General features: G+C 40.7%; 2 protein-coding genes across 3 annotated transcripts; one reads left to right on the forward strand and one right to left on the reverse strand.

Annotated features, from left to right (window-relative positions):
- Positions 1–1,053: 1,053 nt before the first annotated feature.
- Positions 1,054–14,246, reverse strand: LOC121923090 (prostaglandin reductase 1-like). Of its 2 annotated transcripts, XR_006102306.1 has the most exons (6): positions 13,993–14,246; positions 11,163–11,273; positions 7,497–7,542; positions 4,823–4,928; positions 3,120–3,238; positions 1,054–1,460 (listed from the first exon to the last, which is right to left on the reverse strand). XR_006102306.1 is itself a non-coding variant. In XM_042453208.1 (4 exons), the coding sequence occupies exons 2-4, from the start codon at positions 4,857–4,859 to the stop codon at positions 1,350–1,352; spliced, it is 267 nt and encodes an 88-aa protein (XP_042309142.1). In that variant the 5' UTR covers positions 4,860–4,928; positions 7,497–7,513; the 3' UTR covers positions 1,064–1,349. The 2 variants fall into 2 exon arrangements, 1 of the variants encoding a protein (XP_042309142.1); XM_042453208.1 differs by lacking the exons at positions 11,163–11,273; positions 13,993–14,246 and having other exon boundaries at positions 1,064–1,460; positions 7,497–7,513.
- A 595-nt stretch (positions 14,247–14,841) lies between these two features.
- Positions 14,842–16,552, forward strand: LOC121920540 (protein ALP1-like). The gene is made up of 2 exons (XM_042447672.1): positions 14,842–15,408; positions 16,106–16,552. The coding sequence occupies exons 1-2, from the start codon at positions 14,842–14,844 to the stop codon at positions 16,550–16,552; spliced, it is 1,014 nt and encodes a 337-aa protein (XP_042303606.1).
- The last annotated feature ends 2,371 nt before the right edge of the window (positions 16,553–18,923 follow it).

Below are 18,923 nucleotides of genomic sequence, written 5' to 3' on the forward strand. Positions count from 1 at the left end.
GTTGTTGCCAATGCACTCTGAGCAGGTTACATGGAAAAGAGCTGTTCATTTAATGAGAGCTCTATTGCTCGACATGAAAGATTAGGGCCAATGGTTCTAAAGGAAATAGAGTCGCAAGAAATTCAGGATGGAATTTCAAGTTTGGAGAGTTATAACGATGTTCCAGAAGAAGACAACTTAATTATATTTAAATAAATGTAGATTGTTTTACCATACACTTACCGTATTTTCCGGCGTATAAGACAACTGGGCATATAAGATGACCCCCAACATTTCCAGTTAAAATATAGAGTTTGGGATGTACTCACCATATAAGACTACCCCTCTTCCAACGCACATCAAATAAAAATTTTAAAAAACATCAGATTTGATTTCAATATGGTAATTTAAATTCAAATGCTTATGACATGCAGGTACCTAGCAGGAAACTTTGTTGTATACAAAGCCTGCTTGGATTGGTCAGTTCTCCCTGCTTGCCCAGTGCTCCCTGTCTCCAAGACTATCAGAGCGGTAGCTGCTTTCATACGATCGCCGCATATGGCGGGGATGCGGCCGCAGCCATTTTTGAGCTCCCCCCACCATATGCAGTGACCACAGATTCTCCAGTCCAGCTCAGAAGTTTCAGCACCTGCCCTATAATATGACACCCCGCGTATAAGACGACCCCCGACTTTTGAGAAGATTTTCCTGGGTTAAAAAAGAGTCTTATACGCCATAAAATACAATAATAAAAATAAGACATCCCCTGAAAATAAGCGATAGTAATAAGACATCCCCTGAAAATAAGCGATAGTGTGTCTTCTTGAGGAAAAATAAATATAAGACAGTGTCTTATTTTCGGGGAAACACGGTAGTTATATAAATATATGTTTAGATACATATAGGGATGGTTGATACAGTTTTATATATTGTGTTATTATATTTGTTAGACAGAGCTTTGTTTGTTAGCACAATATCAACCACAGGCGCAATTCTTATTTTTAAAATATTATTTATTGATTTTCTTAAAAGAATATAAAATTAAACATTTGTCATTCATCCTCTATTTATATACATGATATTTTCTCAATCATTATAATTAACAAATGAATGGCATTTGTAACATCTTATGTAGGTTACTTCCTTTTTATATCTCTCTAGCTTATTGTTTAGTCTTATATCTCAGCTACCCGTAAAAACCTGTTTTCATCAGGTTTTTACCACCATCAAATTATACTCTGATTTTTTTAACTAACAGGTGACTTGTGTATTCATGAATGTATTTCTGGCAAGAAGGCTGTCTGCAATTAAAGAAGGTGCGGTCAGGCATGTATCATGCTGACTTTTTTGGAGGAAGGAGTATGAGACAGTTAAGCTTTTACTATTGCCTTCCCAGTGTTTTCTCCTTTCAGCATTCCCATGAATGCTGCTGGCATGTTGTCAAATCCTTCAGTGATGTGTTCAGGACACTTTAGTTTTCCCTGTTTAAAAAAAAGAGAGAAAAGAATGAAAAAATGGCTTTTGTGAATTGAGATATTTCTTTTTAAAATCTAAGGTTTAAAAGATCAGCAAATGTAACCCATGCTAACCTATTACAAATAAGTAAATAAATAAATAGCCTCATGGCACCATTAAAGGCTAATAAATTCTATTTCGCATAAGCTTATGTGAGTGTCTACAAAAATGCATGTCAAATAAAACATGTTACTCTTTAAAGTACCATGGGACTCCTTCTTTTGCTTTAAATGACTATTTCAACGATATAGTCTTTTTTCCCTGGACACGGCTGCAATCTCCAGCTGTAGCTCCCTCAAAGGCTCTGGTGGGTTCTTGGATATTGGCATTGCCTGCTGCTGTCTCCGGAGCCCTGCCTCGAATCGGCATCACTGGCTCTCTTCCAGGACATGCATTGACACCAACTCCACAGTCATCTGGTACCTTCAGACACCCCCTGGAAACTATGTAGGATGTGCTCATAGTCATCAGTAAGGCTGCCCAACAAAATGTACGATTTTTGGTCTGGTGGCAAGTTGATGCCTCGCATCTCTACTTGGGTGAATAGATCGTGCATTATTTCCAGCACAGGAGTGGGGTGTGTAAGTGTGTCAGGTTTCCTAACAGCAGAATGTAAGTATTACAAACAAAATCTTAACCAGCAGCTACTATAGACTGATCATGGGTGGTCCTTCGGTTGTTCTGAGCTTCAGCTTCCACAATTCATTGCTCTTGGCCATACTGACTGGAGTTTCTGGATAATAAAATCCAAAATACCTGGGATGATGGGAGTTGTAACTCTTCACCTCTGGCTCGAACTCACCACCTGGTTGTGCACCGCGCTGACCAGCTTTGGCCAGTGGTTATAGCTTAGCAGAGTTATAGAGAATAGGCTGAAGACCCCGACAAACTCTCCAAGCCTTCTCACTCTTGCTTCCACAGAAGTCTTCACCCTTCTTCACAGGATCCAGCTGGTTCTTGTAGCTTCACCCAAGACACCAGACAACTCAGTAGTCTTATATAAAAGATCTACTTTATTCTACTATATACAGCTCCAAAACTATCCAACACAACACCAATACTCCTCACTACTACTCACTCTACTACCCACTACTACTACCCACAAAATACATTGGGATTCATAGTCATTATTATAGTCATTGCAAGATACCACCCACTGTTGTCTGTTTCCACCCAGTAGGCGTGTACACCATTCTCATTGGTTCTCTTGGTTCATCCTACAATTAGTGATTTCATCATCTCAGCCTTGACCACTTAACAATTGTCAGGTGTGTCCAATTATCCACTTTACATTTCATGTCCTTGGCATTGAGGACTTGTTAATTCCATTATCATTTACACCTGTGTGGTTCCCAATTGGCTTCTGCTGAGTCACCCTGACTTTCACATATATATTTTATTTCACTTACTGTATATCCCATGTTGCTTTTTCCCTTGACATGGAGGACCAAAGGTTTCTTAACCCTAGCTTTGAGAAGCAAGAAAAGACCAAAAATAAGTTAAACTTCATTGGACTTCCTGAACCCTGTTTATTGCCTTCTGATCCTCTCCCATTTTGCATGCGTGATTGACATTTGAGTGATCAGTGTAAACTTCATCCAACTGACAGGAGCCAATCCACTTACCTCTACCACCAGTTTCAACAAAGCATTCAGACCTTCCTCCTTCCTGTTTTCCCAGCGGTAGACCAGAAACCCTTCCATGCACAGTTCTTTCATGAGCATCTGCCACTGGATGTAAGGTCCTGTAAGGGAAGAGTAGACAGCATCAGTGAAATGAGTCCCAGTACTTTGTTCCTGCTTTTGTGCTTTTTTTTGGGGGGGGGGGGAGACCCATACACATTTTGCTTATCCCATAATATTTTCTGTCAGCTCCAGGTATGATCAGAGACCTTTTATACCAGTTCCCTAAGTCAATTTATTTTAACCCAAGGATTGTCTGCAAATTGGCCCAGCTTCCCCACAGCCATGCATTGTCTAGCTTAGATGACGCAGACCTAAATATTTGGGGCAGATTCAGGCCTAATCCTGCTTGTTTAGACATGGATCTGGAGGATCCAGCCCAATCTCATGGTAAATATCCTTTACCCCAGGATTAAAAAATGACATGATTTTGCAGAGTTTTCTTGAAATTCCACTGCAAAACCATGCTGTTTATACCTCCACTGGTCTTCCTTACCTTAACAGCTAGCAATCCATCCGAGAAGATGTTTTTGAGTCTGTGTCTGAGGTAGAAACGGATCAGCTGGCCACACTGGTACAGCTAGGCACCCAGTTTTTGGATTAGATGTGGCAACTGGGGGGCTTCTCACATGAATCATCGGCTGTTATGGTAAAGAGAGGCGCACAGGTCCCAGATAAGTGCGGGGACAAGTGTATGAATAGCTACCCCATGCTGATCCAGGAACAAAGCTGTGTGAACACCAGGGCCAAGAAAGCATGGACTCAACCCGTGCTTTCCTGGCCCATCTGCTCCAGCCCCCAGTATAAAATAAAAAGAACAGGAACAAAATCTGGGACTTTTCAGTCAGTTTGGATGTGCCCTGAAGTTGGGTTAACTGCAACCTAGTATTGTGGATCTTCCAACCCAATGTTGGTCACACATGGATCCTTTCTACTTTCAACCATCCTCTAATTTTTTGTTACAGACAGAGGCAACAATACCTTCTCTTGCATAAGTAATTTAGGTTCTAATTAACTGTGAGCAGGTAATAATTCCACCCTTTTCCTATAAAATCCAGAAATGCTTCCATACTGTGTTCATACTTAGTTCACTTATTGCCTTCTGATCCTCTCCCATTTTGCATGTGTGATCAACATCTGAGTGATCAGCATAAACAGGAATAGGAATTGATACAAGGTAATTTATATATAAGTGAGTAAGCAGTGGCAGGTGCCTCTCTGCAGACATCAAAACCTGCCAAGAGAAGGAAGAGAATCAATGAAGCTACTGATACCCATTAGCCAGTTCTTTTCTTTTGCCCTGGCATACATCCATTGAAGCCAGTATTGAGACTACCTTAAAAGAGTTTCAATAGCAATATTAGCCCATCATGAAACACTGTTCTAGGGCATTTCTAGGGTTTTTTTAAAAAGGCAGCTGACATGAAAAGTGCTAATTGACTATGCAATCTTCCACCAAATTTCATTCAATGTCACTCATACCAAATTCCAGAACTGGTCTCCATCCCACGCTCCTCAACTTTTACTAGTTACAGTCAAGTCTGGTCGGGATGATCCAACAGTTCTATCAGTTTTCTCTCTTTTCAAGAGCTTTGATGGAAAAAACAAAAAGGAACTGAGATTTGGGGGTTTTTTTCCTTCTTTACCTTGCTGGGGTTCCTTGTCATTGTACAATGAGATCATGCCACACACAGCTATTCTCCCAAATTTTCTGATCTGGTCCAGAACAACGGTGGAAAATGCTCCTCCCACCTGTGTAGACAAAGACAACCGCTAGATTTCAGTCAAACAGAAATAGGTGCTAAATGCATTATAGTCAATGGGGCAGTAAATATCATAGCTTCTAACTTGTTATCAATAAGTACAGTACATTAAAAGCTTTGTTGTGATGGTTGTGTGCCTTCAAGTCATTTCTGATTTATGGTGACCCTAATATGAGTTTTCTTGGCAAGATTTGTTCAAGGAGGTTTGCCACTTACATTTAAATATAAATTTAACAATAATCAAGTTTGAATCTACATAAAAACATATAAACCTTATAGACATACCCGAAAGCTAATTTTACACACAATATTTTTAATAATTTTGTGTATGAAACAAAGTTTGTGTACACTAAACCATCAGAAAAGCAAAGGTGTCACTATCTCAACCACCCATGTGGACAATTTCGGGTTTTTGGAGTATTTCAGCTTTTGGAAATCTGGATAAGGAATACTCATCTATATTGAGACTTATGGTCAAAAATGATTAAAATAAACAAGTAACCTATTATATGTTGTCTATTTATTTTTCATCGTAAGAGCTCAGTCATACCAGTGGTTTCAATCAGCCACTTTGCCTCAGTTAAATTATTAATAGACATGGAGATTGGAAAGGTTAAAAGGGGAGCCAGGAGTAAAGAAGGGTAAAAGGAAGAGACCAGAGTGTATGAGAAAGATGGAGAGGTGAGAGGGTCAGAGGAGAGGAATGGATGTCTGGACCCTTGGTGACAGCTAGTAATATGGATTATCCAGCACAGCTGCTATGGGGCTGGAGGAAACACCAGTCAGATGTGGAGCTGGGATCCCAGCAGGGAAGCAGCAAATGGCTCCAGGTGAAATGAGACTGGTGGGGCACATTTACATACGTAGGTTAAAAAAAAGACAGAATCCGTTGTTCATTATTTTGACTGACACCACTAGAATACACCACCTGGACATGTTTTATCTGAACAGCTGTAAAAAACAGTGAGAAGACAAACTCCACATGAACACCTGGCCAACTGGAAAGTACCCCCTATCCCACAAAAGTTGTCCTCTTCTGTTATATACTCTGCAGTGTTAGCCATACTCTGATTAAATTGCAAACCAGACTGCTTGTATTACCAAATGAGATATATAGCACACACACACGCACACACACAAATATTTGCAAAATATTCTCAAAAAAGTACTAGACAACAACATTTCACAGAATTTTTCTCTTTACATCCATTGTCATCATTTATAGGGAAATTTTGTGAAAAATTTTACATCCCATGGCTGCATATGTAGCCACAATACAGAAATAAAGTAAATTGACACTACTTTCACTGTCATGACTATTCTGTAGAATCCTGGGTTTATGTAGTTTGGGTCTATCAGAGCACTCTGGTGCCTCTGTATGAGAAATATGAATGCTGTTCAATATGTGTAGTTCCACCACCACACCTGAGGCACCTGTGCCATTCTAGTGCAGAAATGTTTGCCTTCATTTTCAATCAAAGGAGGGGAAGGAATAAAGCCTGGTCCCTATGCAAAACAGCCTTTAAAGCAGAGTCCAGAGGTCGTGCCAAAGCCACACTCCATTCCTAAGCAGCTTTGGTGCAGCTTCCGGATTCTTAGGATGCATGCATCATTTAAACAGCATACCTCCAAAGAGACCCAAAGCAGCTTTATTTTGGCAGTCTGTAACAGGCCATAGTAAATAAAGCTGAAACAGAGTTGGGCAACACCTGAGGACTGGGATTTTCACTGACCTCTTAGGGAACCTTGCAGGACTATGCCTACTCCTGCTATGACCCCAGATTTCTTTTTTTGACTAGTGAGCCCCTGTTTAATCTTTCTAAGAATAGGTCTTTCTTTCCACAGATCCTGTGATAATTTCACTATTCTATGTTCAGCTTCCTTGGGCTGCTTCAGATGCAAGAGAAGCCTTCTTTCAATAATGAAATAAACAGGAAGTCAGCTTCTCATTCACGTCTTGACTGAAAAAAGTTATTCCTTGGGCTTAAAACAGCCTGGATCTGTGGGTGTGGGAAACATGGTCCAACTCTCGTGCACCTAGTGGCCATGGGGGACATTTTTGATTTTAAAAAAGGCTGCTTGGGATCCCATGTAGACCTCAAGAATAGCTTTAAGGGCCACACACAAAGCCTGTTGGCCAGACGCTCTTTCCACCTGAGTTGAAGTTTATCCCTCATTTGCTTGTTCACCTTCTTAAAAAATATGCCACAGTATGCAAAAGAGGCACAGCTATGGATTTGTTCCAACTTGTAGATGGCATTCTGCTTCACCACATAATATATATTTGTAGAATAATTACTCACATGAGAATTACAGAGATTTCTAACAGAAGGAATATCTCTATGGAAAATTACACACACCAATTTTATGTTGCAGATACTGTGAGATCACCAGCCCCTGTGGAATTGCCTACCAGTTTTCTGTAACTCCGTTACGGAAGACATTGTTAATGAGAAGACAACTATTAAGCCATTACAAGAAGATGGACCTCGTCATGCAGAGCTCTCCGTTTAGAATGTGTTATTTCAAAGGATATTTGATTTTAAAAGGTTAATACCTCATGTAGGGATCAACACTGAGGAATACAGCTTCAAGCAGCACCTCTGAAACAAAGAAGACAAAACAAAGCTCAAACTACTGTAACTTGGAGATCTATTGCATGATCTGTCTTTTATTTTTCTTTTAAAAATAGCCATGTGGGCAAGAGAGTGCATTGGTTTGGTGTACATGTGCACACACTCATGAGAAAAGGGATTTCAACCCCCCTACTGGCCATGATCATTTCCAAACCATACCAAAAATAGAAGTGCCTTCCTGCACTCTTTCCATTAGTTAAGATCTTCTTGTTTAGGCAAGGCCTTTGATTTGTTTTTGTTTTTTATCTTATGGTGAAATAGTGTTTGTAGTGGCCTGGTATGTTTTTATCTTGTATGTTTTAATTATATTTTAAATTTCTGTTAAACTGTTTGAACTATCTGCTTTTAATAGTATGGTTTAATAGTTTTCTTTTAAAAACTTTTGTAACGTAACATTCCAACTAATTTCTGTTTAAGAATTTTGTAAGGCGCCTTGGATCCCTTGGTGGAAGGAAGGCAGGGTATAAACTGAATACATACATAAATGTTTCCTCCCATCATTGTGCACTTCAGAGACTGTTTCAAGTAACTGTGATAGGATTACATTCCAAGTTTGGCAAAGAATTGGAATTCAAACTCTAGTCAGGCTGTAAAATTCAAGCCATTTAGTAACACACCAGTTGCTAGTGTGAGGACCAATGAAAATGCCAGCCACAGAAGAAAGTAAAATGTCAGGAATAATTTCTTCCAGAACATGGCCACATAGCCCGAAAACCCACAAAAAACAACAAATGCACTGTTTTACATGTAAATTACATAGTTTATTCATTTTAAGTACTTATTGTAAGCATTTGTTTTTGTGTAAGGGTACTGTTTATTTTCTCTTAGGGTATTTAGTAAACAGTGAAAGGGCACTATGCACTTTTTCTATATTTTCCTCCATGATCAGATTTTTGTATGTGTTGTTGAAAAAGAAAAAAGTACGTGGAGGACAAAAACAGCAGGATCACAAGTAGAAGGTGATAGTTATCTGACCTGCCTCTCCCTCCATATAATTCCAAGAATGAAACATGGCCTGTATGATCATCATCATCCTCATTAAACATTTATTGTGCTAGCCAAAGGTCATGACAAAAAGTTTATCAAAATACGTAAAACATTTAAAAACAAATGGCACAAACATACAAAGGGCAAAAGACATCCCATCAATGTAATAGTACAATCATAAAAAAAATTAGTAAACACCCTTAGAATAGTAGTTCTATGAATTTATTTGAGTACTGTGGTGGTAGTGGAGAATTGGTATATTCTGTTATGGTGAGAGATTTGAAAAGGGACAAATTAACAAAACCACAGAATTTCTTTCAGCAAGTCTAGAAAGAGGTCACCTCTTTTTCTTTCTTTCTTTTTTGTTTCTTTTGCTTTGCTAACTTCTCACATCTAAAATTCAGATATTGAAAAGCAAGGCTTTAGAAAGATACTGCTTTGAGGCTACTTCTCCAAGAATAGCCATGTTAGGTGGATGATTTAGGGAGATGTAGGCGCGTTACAGACGGGTCCATGATGCGCCGTCATTATGTGCGAGGGGTGGCGCTTCCTGACGCGCCTTGCCCCTCACGCGTAATGACTACATCAAAATTGCAGCTCCGCATACAGATGGGCGCCGCCATTTTGACATAGCAGACGCTGTGTCCACACGTCACGTGGCAGAAGTGACGCCGCAAGTGCGCACTTTGGCACTTGCAGTGTCTCTTCTGGGCCGCGGGAAGGAGCGCGAAAATCGCGCTCCTTCTTTGCAGTGTCCGGGAACCACACCATTTGGCTGCTGCGGTTCCCGGACGCTGCAACCGGTGGCGGCGCGAGACTGCCCCTTCTGGGCCATCTATAACATGCCATAGTGTCCAAAAGTTCTTTTCCACGTTCAATCAAAACTTGAAAGAGCACATCCAACATTCAAAGATTCTATTTCTACAAGTGCTCTGAAACGTAGCCAGTCAATTAAGTTTATTGCCCAGCCCTCGGGGACCTGATCGGGGTGGAACGAAAGGGAGCAGGATGGGAACAGAATGGGGCAAGGGGTGCATTTTACTGCATGCCGGAATGCCGCCGGACACACTTCTGAACAGTTCCTGAATATCACCTCCTATGGGATAGATCTGAAACGGAATGAGAATATTTGGCGGCATTGGCGGCATTCCAGCATGCTGTAAAATACATCCCTTGTCCCTTTCTGTTCCCATACTGCTCCCTCTCGTTCGGGGGCTGTGCAATAAACTTAAATATCTGAATGCACTGAAGTAAGGACCTCCTAAAAGACTCAAGTTTTGAGGAAAACAAAGAAAAGCTAAGCCAGTTAGCTTTCAGTGATTGTTGTTGATGTATGCCTTAAAGATTTTTTTTTTAAACTTATGGTGGCACACGGTGAACCTATTATGGCATTTTCTTTGAAAGATTTATTCAAGAGGGGGTTTTACCTTTGCTTTTCTCTGAGGCTGACAGTGTATGACCTGCCTATGCCATGCTCAGCCAGGCTGAGGATGAGGAGGATGAGTTTGAGCCCCAGGTAGAGGTGGAACCTGAAGCTGAGCCGGGTCCTAGCTCTGCTCTGCCAGCTCAAGCAGAGCCTGTTCTTTGTCAGGAAACTCAGCAGCCCAGCCTCCCACCAGCAGAGATTCCAAGCACAGAAAATATGGACGAGCAGGACGCTGAGTACCTTTAGCCAGTGAAGGTCTGAAAGGGTGTGCCTCTGCCAGTCCAATAGGCTTTATCAGAAACGTGCAGTAATTGGGAAGCACCTGCAATTAGGAACTGGGTAATATAAACAGGGACAGGAGTCTGAGTGAAAGCACGTTTTTCTGACTCCCTTGGACTTTGTGGCTCTTGGACTACCAACTAACCTGGACTCTCTGGAACCTTTGACCTCTGCACTGCCTTGATAAACCTGCCTTTCCAGAACCCTGGACCCCTGGATTACTTGACCCTTCTCTATTGGACACTGAATTGGTACTTTGACACTGTACTTTGGTTCTTGTATTTGCAAAGACCTTTTGTTTCATTATAAAGCTCTGCTAGGCTGTGTGAGATGTTATCAGCGGTCTTGGCAGCTTTCTCAGACAGCCCAAAGTTTTCATGGCTCAGCAGTGAATTGGTTTCCAGAGTCACAGTCCAATGCTCAAACCACTACACCACCCTGCTTCTCAGTGATAGCCATCTTTTATTATCAAGTGTGCCACAAGTCAAGTACCCCAGGGCATGTTTATTCACTGGGTTTCCAATTCAGGCATGTCACTAACTGTTGCTGCCTGTTCCATACGTGGCACTTCAAACACATCCAATTCTTTGGGTCCTTTTCAACCCTCCATCGTACTGGCTATTGTTTGTGAAATCTTTGTTCAAACATTTTTCAAAGGATTAAGCAACAACTCTGGACCTGTTTACTGAATAGGAAATCACACTGAGTTCCTCAGGAAGAAATAGGTTCAAATGCTATCAACTGACATTTTTTTCCTAGACAATGAAATTTCTCAAAGATATCACCGCAGAGGAGCTGTCTAAATTCATGGGGCAAAACCTAGTCACTGGACTCACCTATTTGGCTCATTCTCACAAACATTTGGAGTACAAAACCCAAGACACATTCTTCTTACCTCCATCTTTCAGTGCTGGTAATTCAGTCTCTTTTAGTTCAAAATCGCTATGCTTATCCCTCAAAGTGTTTCTTCAGGATCCAAGTCTTCGCACGCACCATCTTCCACTGCCTAAATGATTAAACAGCATCAACCAATATTAAAAACTGTTTAGCAAGTTCGCACCATATATACTCAACTATAAATTGACTTCATGTACAAATTATGGACATGTTTTGGGGGCCACATTATGGATGTGGATATGATTCATGGCTAAGTTGAAGGTCAAACCTAGGGGCATGTAACAAAGGATCTGAAAGATGAAGCACAGAAGAACAATGCCAAAGAACTTACAAAATTCCAGTAGAAATGTTTGTGCTCACCCTAAAGGCTGGATGGATGAGAGAATGGAAGAGGATCAGTGCTTCCACGCCAGATTACACTCTTGCCTTTCACCTGGCAATAGTTCCTTTTTTCTTTTCTTTGTTAAAGTAAGTATTAAAGTATAGTACATTGACTCATGGATAAGTCAATTCATAGGGGTTTTTTTAAACAGTTTTTTTTACTAAAATTTCTAGCCTTTTGCATGAATATGCAGTAATTCCTCCAGCAGAATGGAGGAATTCTGGGGCAAAGGTTTTGTTTTCAGGATTAGAACGGGAAACACATGGCTTCCACAGACTCATGTTAATTTTCTTAACCAGCTTCCTCAACAATGGACAGACATCTCCCCTGCAGTTGTGTGTGTGTATATGGTGACCCCACATATCACTTATGGTGACCCCACAAATTTCATAATGTTTTCTCAGGCAAGGAATACTCACGAGGTGGTTCTTCCAGTCCCTTTCTCTGAAATATAGCCAGTTAGCAGAGTTTATATTCCTTTTTGACTGCCAGCCTTATCATTTGACATTCAGGCTTCATGACTGGGAGAGCAGGCTTCCAGAGATTCCAGCAAATCCGAGGCTGCATCTCAACTTCAGAATTAATACAGATTGATTCTGCTTTAACTATCTTGGATCAATACTATGGAATTCTGGGATCTGTAGTTTTGTGCAATCTTTAGCTTTTGCTCAGAGAGCTCTGATGCCATAGCAAACTACAAATCCCAGGATTCCACAAAGTGGAGCCATGACAATCAAAGTGGTGTCAAAACTCAGTGGATCCTTCTAGTATCAGCCAAACCATTATTCAAAGCAGGTGGGAATCATGTGGCTCTCCAGATACTGATGGACTGTAAATCCCAGCATTCCTCTTTGCTGGCAATGCTAGCTATGGCTGCTGGTACTTGCAGTCAAACAACAGCTGGAGGACTACATGTCACTCACTTGCCCCCACTCTATTTAGAGTGAGGTGACTGCCTGAAGCAATGGATTTGGGATATCATGGAAGGGCAGCAAATGGTTTGCCATTTACTTTGTCAATACTGTCTGTCATTACATTTTTACTTCAGCTGTTGCTTGTCAGCTGTAATTAACATCACATTTTTAGGCCTTAGAGAACTAAAACTGTCAGGTGACCCATATCAATCTCTGCACTGCTTACATATATAGTAAAGGTGTATCCACATTGCAAAATTAAAGCAGTTTGCTAGCACTTTAACTGCACTGGCTCAATGTTATGGAATTCTGGGATTTATAGTTCTGTCAGAGCACTCTGGTGTCACAACAAACTATAAATCCCAAGATTCCACAGCAGCAAGCTATTGCAGTTAAAGTGGTGTCAAACTACATTATTTCTGTAGTGCATTCATAATAATGTATAATTTTAGAGCAGACATGCATATGATTATATTCAGTTACTTCCTTTAAAAAATATGTTTTAAGGTTTTTAAATAGCTGACAGTGGGCAATCTTTATGGATGTTCAGGAATAATGATCTTCAGGTCTATATCTGAAAGCAGAAGCCAGTGTGTTTTCCACTTGCACAAGAGGTTTCTGGGGAGAGGTTTACCCAGAGAGGGCTTGCCTTTGCCATCCTTGAGGCTGAGAGTGTGTGACTTGCCCAAAGGTTTTCTTGGAATATTTGTTCAGAGGGGATTTGCCTTCAACTTCCCTGAAGGCTGAGAGAGTGTGACAAACCCAGTGGGGTTTTTATGTCCAAAGAAGGGATCAAACCTTAGTTCTCTACCGCTGCCTCCTGCTGCGCTTCTTCAGATGCATTTAGTCTCAGAGGGGCTCCAAAATCTCTATGTCTTTGAATTCTATTTTTATTATTAACTGAAAGAAAGAAGTTGCAGCATGAGCTTTCCTAAAGTCTTCTTCCTCAGATACATTTACTCTCAGAGGTGCAACAAGATCCCCATAATATAAGGATTTATATCAATTGTTTTTGGCTTTTAGTTGGTTGTGTCTTCCATTTTTCCTGAATATCCTACATCTTAGGCTAAATTTTGTCCTATATTTGTCCTACATTTTGTCCTGCTTTGGTGGTAGAGAATTATGGCAACCCTAAACACAAGACTGTAACCTTCCTGGAAACACTAACCTTCTATTCTCTCATCCATCTATCCTTCAGGGTGAACACAAACAGGTATGGCTCCTGCAATTTTGTAAGTTCTTTGGTATTGCTTTCCCTTGCTTCATCCTTTAGACCCATTTTACATGACCCTAAGTCTTACTCTCGACTTATTCACGGTTAATAGCAAAATCCATCATTTTGGCCCCTAAACCTGCCCTTGACGTATACTGGTAATCGATCGACTTATAGTTGAGTATGTGCGGTATTTCTGAACAAATGCATGTAGGACTCAGCTATAATAGAGGGAGGATAGAGATTGGTAAGCAAGAAAGGATCCCCAATAGTAATAATTCTTTCTAAGCATGTAAAGTTGTTTTGCCAGGATACCTACCATTTTAACTGTGATTAACTATCAAAAATCCACCACTGTCACTTCTGCCCCTTTTGAAACTGAACAAGACAAGTGTCCAGTTGTCTTGTTCACCTGGATCAAAATTCAGGATAGTATAAAATCATTCTGAGCTGCATAAAGAGTTCCTTTGTTTTGTTCTAGTCAAAGCTCTCAAAAACAAGCTAGCAATCCTTTCTTGTGTACTTTGCCTGAACTGATCATTGAGTCAGACCAGGAGTGGGGAGAGAGCAGCTACAAGTAAGGCGAAGGTTAAAACAATCCAGGCATGCCAAAGTCAGTTAACTCAGGAGTTAGAAGAGTTAAAGACACAGACCACACATTACAACACAGTTGTTTCCTTCCAGGGACAGAAAAAACAGTTTTAAAAGACGATGTTATGGATCTTCTCTGGAAGCAAGAAGGTGCACAGATTGCAGATACTGCGACAAGAAAAGTTATCTTCAAAGAATCTGTCAGGCATTTGCTGTGCAAGAAAGTTTTTCATGCCAGAATCCTTTCCTCCTTAACAAAGGAACTCTGGGCCTTTCCCATAACAAAAAGACATAAAACCCTACAAGACTAAGGAGATTATCGCACTGCGTTCTGAGAACGTTCTGTATCATCACGTGATGAGAACGTTCCTGGAACGGATATTACCGCATTAGCAAACTATAACGTGATCAGAACGGCATTTTACCGCACAGCGATTCCTTTTTCTTGAAACCGTTCCCAGAACGGTTTGCTATAGCGCATGCATATTAGATTTGTGGGCGGTGTACTGATGATGTCGCCACTTGGTGGTTGTTTTGACCCGGAAGACGTCCTGTGACTTCCCTGTGGGGTGTAAAGATGGCGTCGGAGAAAGCATTTTTTGATCTTGTGAGCATGATAGAGAAAGAAGAAGAGCGAAGAAGGAGAAGAATGAGTCGCATTGCCAGATCGCTTGTCCTCATTTCGTGCCGGAGGGCTGCTCTGAGTAAGATTGCAGTTATGGCTGCCAGCGGCAATCTAGATATATCCAGTTGTCTGGCATGGATGGCGACCTGGCCTCGCATCCCACATTGGTGGCAGCATCCCCAGGAGCGGACCAACTGGTGGAGTGACGAAGTCCTCCAGCGATGGGATAACAACATGTGGGTTTCTAACTTCCGCATGTCTAAAGAAACCCTTTTTGATCTGGCTAGCATCTTGAGACCAGAGCTGGAGCGTGAGGACTCTGTATTCCGGAGTCCCATCCCGGTGGAGAAGAGAGTGGCCCTGAATATTTGGTGGCTCTCAAGCCCTCTGATGTATAGGAAGGTGGCTTCCCGTTTTGAGGTTGGAACATCCACAGCTGCAGAAATCGCCATCGAGGTGTGCCTTGCTATGGAGAAGCTGCTGCTGAGGAAAACTATCCAGCTTGGAGATTACCACACGGTGTGTATCAATATTACTTTTAAACCTAAGACTTCTGGGTGCAAATGCATAAATGCATATCTAAAGATATATAGGTTTTGCTTATGTAATACCATTAAGATATGTTTACATTCTGCCTTTTCCTTGTGTGGGAAAAAAAGAAAGGCTTTCAATTACCTTTGCAATTATGGGGGTGGGTTAATGGTCCTGGGTTTGGGGCATTGATTTAAAAGGTGCATCTCTGCTGCTGGCTTCTGTTATCCAGCTGTGATGGGGGGAGTGGTCCTAGGCTTGGAGCATGCACTTAGGAGGTGCATCTCTGCTTCTGGCTTTTCTCTTATCCAACTGTGCTGGGGGGGTGGTCCTAGGCTTGGAGCATGCACTTCGGAGGTGCATATCTGATGTTGGCCTCTCTCTTATCCAGCTGTGCTGTTGTGGTTTGCAATTCTGAAAAAATGTATCTTGATATATTTGTAAGAGTTGATATGTGAACAAGTAACATCTGGATTCCCCTTCAGTGTGTTCTAGGTATATAAACCATAATAATTTCTATCGTTCTTTTTAAGCTTTTGTCTCTTTGATCCCAGTTTCATATACCAATAATAATAATAATAATAATAATAATAATAATAATAATAATAATGCATCATCTGATATGAAATATGTTAACCCACTTTTTTTGATATCCCAAATTTATTATACCTTTGCCTTTTTTCAGATTATGGATGGATTTCAGAGACTTGGATTCCCACACTGCATAGGAGCTATTGATGGCACTCATATTTCTGTTTGCTCACCGCTGGGACGCAGAGAGGAATACATCAACCGCAAGCAGGGATTTTCAATTGTTCTGCAAGCAACTACAGATCACAGTGGGAGGCTTATTGACATAGAAGTAGGGAATTCTGGGAGATCTCATGACAGCCACATATTTTCAAATTCCGCTATCTGTCAAGTGATGGATGAAGGCTGTTTTGTGCCCGGAAATCCCACCCTGCATGTCAACGATGTAGCCATTCCACCACTGATTATAGGGGATGGTGCCTACCCAATCAGGAAATGGCTAATGGCACCATATCGTGGACAATTAACACCTGACAAACTTGCTTATAACATCGCCCATTGCAGGGCAAGATGGTGGTGGAGAGATCTTTTTCACGATTGAAATCTAGGTGGGGTTGTCTTTCTGGTAGACTGTGAAAGAGGAAAATTTTATCTCTGTGGTTACAGCATGTGCCATCCTGCACAATATTTGTGAGACGAGGGGAGAAGTGCTTGATCCCGATGTCGAACCACCTGTGAAAATTGTCCTCCCCGCTTTCGCGAATAACATCAGAGGACACTCTACTAATCACAAAAAAGAGGGTCAAACTGTTAGATCTGCAGTAACTAGCATTATTTTGGGTCGGTAACGCCAGAAACTGACATTATTTGATGTTTCATAACATCACCTCAGTTTTGGCAACAGCATTGATCTGATCAAAACGTTTTTTTTCTTGGTTTACCTTTGTATCTATCCATTAGTGTTGATATACATGTGTTTGACAACGTGGCATGTAAAACATGTAAATAACTTTGCCAGACGGCAATGTTGGATCATGGTTGTTTAGCTTCTTTTTTCTTTTTTTTGCAATCAGGTTCTGCTAGTGGTGTATATATTATTTTTAGGTATAAATACCCGACTGTGATAGATTTGTTTCATTGGTTACCCAAGTTTGGAAAACAATTTTCTAGTGTTATACAATTGCTATATTGATGTTACAAATCTCATTTTTTGGGAATATTGGGGGAAAAGGTGTAATAATGGCTTGTTTCTATTACATTTATATTAATACATCATGGTTCCTACCATTGCAATGTTAAACTGTGAAGACATTAAGGATAATACCAAACTTGAAAAGCAAAAGGAAGGCTGTTCTAGAAAGCATTGCTGAATAATATTGCTATTGCTGTGGAAATGTTTAGTTATATTAAGGGCGGTAGACTAATTTCTGAGAACACAGCTGTATTTTATCAACAATATATCTTAACATTTTAAAACACGATTAAATATCCTTTTTCTTTTGAAAAAAAATCCATCTGGTGCCTTGTTTTCCATTATGTAAAGAAAGCATGCATCTATATAAACTGTATATACATTATGTGACAACATTTCCATATGCACATGGTGACATACAAACGTTTTTCTTAACATGAAAACCAAATTTTAATTTGGTTCAAGGAGAATAATAATAATTAAAAAAAAATTATTTATATACCGCCCTTCTTAGAATCAGGGCGGTGTACAGAAATGGTTTAAGTCCCTCTTTATCCGTCACAAAGGGCACGTAACAGGGTAAACATAGAATGCTGAAACATATCTGAGGTTTCAAAACAGAACCTTTTCCCTATATGTTTCCCTTATGGGGATTTTTTTTTTCTTGATTATCCTCCCAGTACGAGAACTAGATGGTTTATTTTGTTTTGGTACAGGTGCAACTGCGCATTGCAAGGAAGCTGTTCCTGCATTGTTCACACATTGCACACGGTTCCAATACAACCTTCATTTTCTGGGAGATCAGTGACTGCAACAACATTCTGCACATCCCTGTTTATGTTCTCTACTGTGTTGACATCATCTCTAATTTCACTAGTAGGACTGACAGGACAACCATCAGGAGCATAAGCAGGAAGAAGTTCGTCAAAGAGTTCAGGGGAATTGTTCACTTGACGATTCCCACTAAAATACGATGTGGATGGTTGCTCCTGGAAATCTGTTAAGATAGCTGGGCCTGGTGTTGAGGGAGGATTATCACCCCGAGATGCCCTGAATGATGTGTGCATAGTTCCTTGGGTGATAGTATCATGTTGCCCCATTGGAAGTGCACATTCATGATCTACTTTCCTCCGGTACAGTTCAGTCATGGTCTCCATGTACTGCAACATTCTCTGTCTGTCCTGTGCACTTCCCCTTACATCTTCCTTCATAATATTTACAAGTTCCATTTCTGTCCTCCTACAGTCTTTCATGCTGTCGTGTACAATTTCCGTGAACCATTCCTGTGTTCTCCGGGTAAGTTGGGCCTCTCGACTTGCACTCTGCATAATAGTACGCGCAATATGTTCTCCTCTTCTGGCGCAACGATTCCTGTTCCTGTTCAAACGCAGTCTTGTTCCAGGAGACAGCAATACATTGGGTTGTTCGTCCTCTGGATCGTTACGTACTGAAATTTAAAAATTGGTGAAAATAGATTAAGCCCACAGGAAGGAAATTTATTTCTTATGGTAGCATCATGTAAAGGGTTTTAGACAAGGAATTTTCTTAGAAAAGCAGATACTACCTACCATCGCTTCTACCGCTTGTATCATCCGCGCGTCTTTCCGAGTCCCCCAATTGTTCTCCAGTCGCACCTTCAAAGTGGAGCGTTAAACACCAATGTTATTTCTTTTGAACACATATACAGGTTCACTATATTTATGAAGAAAACAGAGATCCAGAAATTAACATAAATATATATATGACTACCTGCCATTTGCGGAGGACCACTTTCCAAAAT

The sequence above is a fragment of the Sceloporus undulatus genome, chromosome 2 (assembly GCF_019175285.1).
Source record: "Sceloporus undulatus isolate JIND9_A2432 ecotype Alabama chromosome 2, SceUnd_v1.1, whole genome shotgun sequence".
Classification (NCBI taxonomy): Eukaryota; Metazoa; Chordata; class Lepidosauria; order Squamata; family Phrynosomatidae; genus Sceloporus; species Sceloporus undulatus.